General features: G+C 49.1%; 1 protein-coding gene across 1 annotated transcript; it reads left to right on the top strand.

Moving 5' to 3' along the window:
• Nucleotides 1–4,246: 4,246 nt before the first annotated feature.
• FABP1 (fatty acid binding protein 1) lies at nucleotides 4,247–8,100 on the top strand. The gene is made up of 4 exons (XM_009639598.2): nucleotides 4,247–4,313; nucleotides 5,339–5,511; nucleotides 7,442–7,534; nucleotides 8,050–8,100. Exons 1-4 carry the CDS (start codon nucleotides 4,247–4,249, stop codon nucleotides 8,098–8,100), a joined length of 384 nt encoding a protein of 127 aa, XP_009637893.1.
• The last annotated feature ends 20 nt before the right edge of the window (nucleotides 8,101–8,120 follow it).

Raw genomic sequence — 8,120 nt, 5'->3', positions numbered from 1 at the left:
ACCTTTGCTCCTCAAGGTCAAAAATAATCAGAACAAGATGTGAAGACTGGGAGCAGACCAAGTTCCCAGGTACAAGCACAGCAGAAACAGGGATGACCCAAGCAATAATATGGGTTGAGACAGAGGGAAGCCCACCTGGGGATCTGTGACCAAGCTCTTCAAAAAATGGCTAGGGGTTTTGGGGTGTCCAACAGGACCTGCATTGGAGAAATCCATGATTGAATCAGCTTGTAGCCTTTCACATTTTGCTAAGAAAATCCTAGTGTAGAGCCCAGTCCCAGCTTCCCAAAGCACTGAGGTAAAACCAAAGGCTTTACAAAGTCTGAGGAGCCACCGGTGGGAGACACTGAATGAAAGTGCTTAATTCATGGCAGCCAGGACCAGGAACCGCAGGGAAGGGTTGAGGGAAGGTGATAACAGACTGCAACTGTTCCATGGGTAGCTACAGAGATGATGGCGTCAAACTTTTTGTGGTTATGGCAGATGTTATAACATGAGGCACCAGCCACAAATTGCTCTTTGGGAAGTTTGGGTGGTGCAGTCCCAGGATGGGTACCCGGAGTGGCAGAGGGGATGGTTTGTGAGATTTGACCAAAGCCATGGCTGAGCTGATCTGGTGTTGGTGATGTTCTTGCTTTGAGCGGGAATTTGAACCAGAGACCTTCACAGGTCCCTCCCAACCGGCTTTTCTCCAGTTCATCACCTTGGGACACAGAGCATTTGGATACCTCCATGGCTAGGAGGAAGCTGAGAAGTTTTGCATGTCCATATCTTTGATTCAGGTGCAAAAAACAGAAATGAGACCCTTGTGTCCTTTTTTTCTGACAAGCTTCTAAGATCCTACACTTTATTTTCAAAGCAGCTTAAACACAGAAGTACCTGCTGGCTTCCTCAGTAATTTTTTTAAACTGATCCATGCCTTTTCTCTTGCTACAAACCAGGTCCAGGTTTGAGGGTAAGGATTTAGTTTTAATCAGATGGTCAACTGACTTGGCCTTGTGTTAATGCAAATCAGGTGCATTTGCTTGGCCTTGGAAAGTTAAAGTGATGTCATGTTTTAAAAGATCCTATATTCTGGTGGAGAGATGTGCAAGTATTCTGAACTTTGCTATTGAGATTAAGTTAATCTCACCTGCCATTTGCTTGGCAGGCCTGGCTTGATAATAATTACCCTGGCCAAATTTCATTCAGTAAGGGTTTCTTTTTTTTTTTTTTTATAAGAACTACTGCGTTTCTTTACTAGGGGAAATAAAGAATACGAGTCCAGCAGAATACTTGCAGACAAAATGAAGATGCTTTATTTTTTACCATTGATCAAAAATCAGCTGGTTGCATTTCCCAACCTGCGAGCAGTGATCCATAGCTCACATTTATCCAATGCACTGAAGCTGGGAGCAGCGGTATATTACATCTATCCACAGTAAGTGAGGAAAGGAGAGGATACCTGCAGAAAACAACCCAGGTCCCAAGTTGGGTGAATTTCTCTCATGAGTTGCCCATTTCTGCCAACTACCAAGAGAGTCCCGAACAATTATATTCTCCTTTTAACATTTGCGGAGTGACATCCAGACCTTAGGAGCCTGCCCTGCCCAGGGGGAGTTCTCAGCCAGTTTCTGGTGGTTTTTGAAGTGGTTCAACTGCCCAGATTAGGCATGATGACCATTTAAATGTTTGTGTGACAAAACCCAGTGGGCTTTTCCGAATCCTACCTTAGGCTCAGGTCTCATTAGCTTGGTGGTTTTATCTGCTTTCAAGCTGGTATGGTGACTGTGGTCCTGGGAAGTCTGCAATGGCTGAGATGGGGGCTCAGGGAAAATACCAGCTGCTCCTTCAAGCACCTAAGATTGGATTCATCTTGGCTAATATGAAGCATTTGCAAATGCCTGGTCACATAGGCTTCTTCTGGAGAGGCTGGAGAGCAGGCAGCTCTGAGACACTACTCATGATGTGTTTCTCCTATTTCTCTCCTTCAGCTCATCTAGACATCAGCTCAGAGGTACTCATTGCACTGCAAGTGGCTGGGGTTACCTGAGAAAGGTCTCTTCCTACTGACTTATCAGCCACCCCTTCTCCCTAGCCTGCACGTAGAAATGGGTGAGAACTGAGCGCCCACCCCAGCAGTGGGATGTGGTCAGACACGGCCAGTCCAGGAGTGCATCTCACTGAAAAATGAATGAAAAACACAACTCCAGGACGGGTTGATGGCAGTGGGGGGAAAATGAGCCACGCAGAGCTAGTGCTTTCCCATGGTGATCGATCACCTGATGGTGCATCAGGAGCACTGGGCTCCAAAATGAGTCAGATGACAGAAAAATATTCAGGTGTTTTTTCAAGTCAGAATCTCTCTCTCCATCATGCAAAGAGAGGGGACCCATATTGCCTGGAGGAGCAGCCAGAGGTCCAGGGCACGAATGCGTGGGAAGCACACATGTGCTTCCAGCTGGCCCGTGGCTGGAGGACATTACCTGGCGGGATGCGGGGAGCTGCCAGGTCCGGCTGTTGCCAGGACCTGGCTGGAGAGGTCAGTCACCACTGTCCCCAGGAACAAGACACCGAAAAGGGGCATGTGGGAGTGTAGCCCTGCGTGACCCCAGGGTATTCACCCAGGGCAGGGGGAAAAAATGAAATGCAGTTCCTAAGGTGACATCATTCCTGTTGGAAAGCCCTGGATAAAAGGGAAAAAAGCTGAAAAGCTGTTTGGAGAAAGTGCTGAATCAACCCCTTCCCCCTCAAGCGCTCTCTGAACCTGCCTGGCTCCTGCCACAATGCAGAGGGGTGATCTCCCCAGAGGACACCCCCCAGCCAACTTTGCCCACCGAAGGGCAGCGGTTTTCCCTCTCCTGCCTTGCCAGGCAGACACTGCCTGTACTAATTAACCAGAAACTGAGGCTGAATCTAGCCTGGCCAGCGTCGCTGTGCATCGCTGCAGCACAGGGAGCGGAGGCAGACGGCAGCCCCAGGCTGAGCCTACAGGAGCAGGATTGGTGGCTGCAGAGGGCTCTGGCAGCATCTCCAAATTGAAGGAGACAGATTTTTTTTCACGCTTATCCATAATTTCACTTTTAAAAAGGCCAAAGGTGCTATGAGAAGGCATTGTAAAAGAAGAATTTTGCAAAGAGGAGAAGGCATGAGTGAAAAGGGGAAAAATCCCTGAGCTGGTGACTTTGGGTGGGAAGAGGAATTCATTGGGGCAGAGGATGAGATGGGAGCAAGAAACTGAGCCTGGGACTCCAGACCCAGAGGATAAATGCTCAGAGGCTGTGCCGCAGCAACCTGGGATGCTCAGCCAAGGGGATGACACTGGGAGAGGAGCCCAGCCCCGAGTCCTGCTTTGGAAGGAGAAACTGGGCTCAGCTTGGAGGCTGCTGCTGGCCCGACTTCTGATGTGGAATTTGGGAGAAATGCAGCTTCGAGGGCCAGGACACCCCTTCAGTACACGAGTGACTGTGGCTCCTCTGGAGAAAGGAGAGGAAAGGGGGTTTAGCAGTGGCTCCTGGCAACAGCCTTGGTTGATCGCTAATGGCACCGGTCCATCTATTCACACGAAACCACTTTCTGGAGGCAAGGCCATAGTGATGGCATCTGAATTCAACTGCAGTCTTCAGGATGGGCCAGTTCAAGCCCAGGATTTGTTTCTGAGTTGTGTTTTTTCCTTAGAGGACAACGATGATTTTGTGACTGCTGCTACATCTGGGTTACACCAAACCCCACCATTACAGAGGCCCGCGAGGCATCTGAAGCAGTGAGCAAGTAAACTCCTGCATGCAGCGTGCAGCCACTACTCTTCATGCCAGTGCTAAAGACCCAGCATGCACACATCAGTGAGTAGAGCCCCCATTGGTGTCAGGTCCAGGGGACACCATAACCTTTCACTGCTTTCTCCTCTTCCAGATGTGTGCTTCCAGCCTGCAAGCTGATTAGGTGATTTGGCTCGTTTCTCTGATAATTAATCTTTTTCCACAATTATATTTTCATAATTTTTTTATGGATGCCACGTTGTTACCTCCATAAAATGGGTTTACTTGATTTTCCCTGCCCTCACGTTGTAAATTGAGGTCTGTAAAATGTAGAACAATTTATCACTGACCATTGCCCTGTTTTATGTTAATGTTTGAACATGGCCATAAAAGAATTACATCATCTTACCTCTGACCAACTTTCAGGGCAAAAGGACCTTATAAAACCAAGCTCCGCTTACCAGCAAGGCACCTTCTCTTGTGTTGGGAGCACAGAGAGCCTTTCCATCATGAGCTTCACTGGAAAGTACGAACTCCAGTCCCAGGAAAATTTCGAGCCTTTTATGAAAGCCCTTGGTAAGTGCCTGCATGCGCTGCGTGCTGCTTTGCCTCCACAGATCCCGGTGATATCTGGGAGTCCAGCTGTGCTGATGCGCTGATGATGTAGATTGAAAACATCTCTCAGATGTCCTATTACTGTCTCTCAACTTGCAATTGTTGGGGTTTTTTTAAATGCATGTGCATGGAGATGTGATCTCAAAATAGAAGAGAATGGTGGCTGGAGGTCAAGAGATGCTGGGTGAAATCTTATGGCTTGCAGGAGAACGGTCCCAGCAGTCTCTGCAGCCACGAGCCAGCACTGCACACACATGCTAAGCCAGCGGGACCTGCTTAGGGCGACTGCAGATCTGCCCCAGAAGGCTGTGGAGTGTGAGAGCAAGCTTTGCTCAGCCCACCGTGCTGATGCTTGGTGATGCTGCAAAGCCCCAGATTCCACCATTCATCAGAAAAGTAGCTGGGTTGTTTCAGTGCTTACTGGTGAATGTGGCTAGCTAGGTTTCCACCAGCGACAGTGCCAGGGAACGTGTTCCTGCAGGGATTCAGGAGGCTTTGCATTACTTCTGCACGGTTATGTGCCAGAGGGGCCGTATCTGTCAGATCAGCTTCAGGCTTTGGGAGAAGACTTTAGTGAGCTGGTTCTGAGGGACCCTGAATCTCATAAAAAAAACCACTTGGTTCCCTCCTTCTGACTCAATTTATTCCATTTTCTTTGCTTGCCTCTCAGTGAAGGAAGGAAAACAGGGTTTCTTCTTTCCCTCTGATGGCTGCCCAGGGATGTAGCTGTTCTGCTCCCAGCCAAGTCGGTGGGACAAGGGAGAAGTCTAGTTCCCACACAAACCCAAAGCAGCAGTATTTGTTATTCTTCCTCCCCAGCAGACTCAGGGCGCTCTGTGGCCCTGGGGGAACCATCATCCTTGGAAGGCTTTTCCACATTAGAACAGAAATCTTCCCAGCTGTGGGTCCCCAAATCCCACCGCATTCATTTGGCAGCAGCAGTCCAAGGCTCCAAGGTCCACCTAACACCTCTTGTTCCCGGACAGGGCTTCCCGATGACCAAATCCAGAAGGGCAAGGACATCAAGAGCATCTCAGAAATTGTGCAGGATGGGAACAAGTTCAAGATTACCGTGACCACTGGCTCCAAAGTGCTGCACAACGAGTTCACCATCGGGGAGGAGTGCGATATGGAGATGCTGACAGGAGAGAAAGTCAAGGTGAGTGATCAGCTCCTCCTCTGCCAGGGCTGCAAGGGCTCAGGGACATTAAATTTCCTTTCCAGCCATTCCCCCTGCACTTGGGCTGAAGGGAATGACAAGACCATAGGTGTTAAAGCTGCCACAGGGCATTGACCTGGGTAATTCCCCAGCCTGGTTCTGTCTCTCGCAGTTTGCATGCATGATTTAATGTAATGGGAAGGGGCTAATTGCTGCAGCCAAGTCTGCAAATATGTCTTCTGCTGCCCTGCTCCCTGCAGGTGCTCAGCAAGGCTCTCAGGGACACATTGCTGAACACGGCAGTCCATTTCTGAGCCACCTTCCTGACAAACTCGGAGCCCGAGACTCTGAAGTTCCCACCTCCCCTCTTCGCTTTTGCAAAACACCGTACGAGCTCCCCAGCCAGCACTTCTGCAGACAAAGCCTTGCATTTATTTCTAAAGCTATTTTAATAGCCAGTTTGGAAAACACTGGAAGCCAGTGTTTTAATAGCCCATTTGGAAAAGGGGGATAGAGATGTTTTGGTAAATCCTTCTGACAGCAAAAGCTCTGAAAGATTTGAGGTGGAAAAGGGTTGACTTTCTGTCATGTTGCAACACGAAATATACACACCCCCCCCTTCATTTTGTGACTTAAAGGTAGTGCCGGAAAGTCAGCCAATGAATCACAAACCGATCAATCTCTCCTTTTAAGTCCCAGCGACTGTTAGCTTCGCTGCTAGCCTTTCCCACTGCTTCTTTTTACACCGGGTGAGATGATTTGGCAAGGTGAGGATTTATCACCCTTGAAATTGGGTCAGCTCCCGTTCCTGGACATTAGTTTCCAATGGTTCATAAAATGTCAAGACAGCACCACTGGCAAATATTGCCTCTCACCTCTACCTCGGGAGAAGATGATATTGCAGGGACTTTTGAAGGCAGGAGGAATGATCACCAAAGAAATGCCCCTGCGAACTGGGCTCTGATAGCTGTACCAGCTGTATCATGATTTTCAACACCGCTGAAGTCCCTTGCACATAAAGTAGGGGGAAATGTCTATTAGAAGAGTTTCACCCTCCATAAATCAGCAGCTCAAGGGCAGATGAACACGTCTTACAGCTGGACAGACAGATGAACAGAAAGGGGTTTTGCTGGGTTATTTATTTCGGTCATTTCAATGGTCAGTGATAGCTGCCCTGGGGGTGTTGCTGCTGTCCGTAGCCTTTTTAGACGTGCAGCTCCCTGCAGGGTCAGAGACTCAGCAGATGTGCCCATTCCCCTGAGAGCTTTCCAACTATGACTGTGTTTCTGAAGGCTACTTAAATTGTTTCCAATCTTGACCAAGACTCCCTCCAGCCCCACACTGTTGCCTAGCTCCCCATCACCCCAACCCAAGGGTAACCCAATGTGCAATAGGTGGGTGGTGGAGAGGAGATGATGTGGCATGCCCTGGCCCAGCTCAGGTGACTCTGCAGTCCTCTCCTTGGAGGTGTGCAGGTCCTCTTGGTCTTGGTGCTGCATGAGGAGCTGCCCCAAGGAGCATCAGGGCTGCATGGAGGCACCAGCATTGGCAGGGTGAAAGAAAAGCCTTCCTTCTTCTCCCCCAAAACTCATGTTGGTGTGATGCCAAGGATCCCTGCTCTGGCATCTAACGGTGCAGAAGCTGTGAGTGATTCTGTATTTGGAGGGGAGAGAGGTAGGTACAACAGCAAAATTGCACACCTGTAGAGCCCAAAGTAAACATCCATACCCTTGCTGTGTTGTAGTCACCACCAGCACAACCCTCTCCTCCTCCTCCTCCTCCTAGGAAAGCTCCAAGGGAGCAGCTTGCTCCAAACAGCTTGTAGAGGGGACAGTGGCAACTCAGTGCAGGAGGGGAAGGACAAAATGCAAGGGTTGATATGGTCTGCAGTGGTAACATGAATGCTCTTGTCTTCTCCTCTCTCTATCAGGCTGTTGTTCAGATGGAGGGTAACAACAGACTGGTTGCAAACCTGAAAGGGCTGAAATCCGTCACCGAACTCAATGGAGACATCATCACCAATGTAAGTGCAGAAGAGAGGGGCAATGGCTGGAGTAACAGTGCCTACAGCTGCCTTCAGGGTTCTGTCCCTACAAAGCCTACAGAGATGCTGGGGACTTTACAGAGGTGCTGCTCACACACAGGCTCTGTAGCCAAAGCTCTCAGTTGGCCAGGCACTGAAGGCAGTTTTCGTTATAGTCTGATCCAAAAAGTATTCTCTGAGACCCCAGTAGGCATTTCTGATCAGAATTTCATGCAACGAGGGCATTCAGTCTCACCAACCCAGATGTATATATCTGTGGCTGGGCCTGGCACTCTTAAAGAAGAGAGGTGCAGCAGACTGATCCCAGCTGAGCGATGTCAGATTATCGCTACCTGCTTTGGGGTATTCATGAAGAAATCTAAAGCATTAACAATTCAGCTTATAGGAGATAGACTGGGGACCAGTCCTGTTTTGATTTGCAAGACCAGATCCTTTCCAAGTAGAGTTTGGAGCCAAGCACCATGAAAAGCTAACACTTTCCATTTTTTTTTCAGACACTGACCATGGGAGATCTCACCTACAAGAGAGTCAGCAAGAGGATCTAGAGACCCTGTACATGCCAACC

The sequence above is a fragment of the Egretta garzetta genome, unplaced genomic scaffold, assembly GCF_000687185.1.
Source record: "Egretta garzetta isolate BGI_Z169 unplaced genomic scaffold, ASM68718v1 scaffold115, whole genome shotgun sequence".
NCBI classification, from domain to species: domain Eukaryota; kingdom Metazoa; phylum Chordata; class Aves; order Pelecaniformes; family Ardeidae; genus Egretta; species Egretta garzetta.
This window is presented reverse-complemented; position numbering and strand designations above follow the sequence as displayed.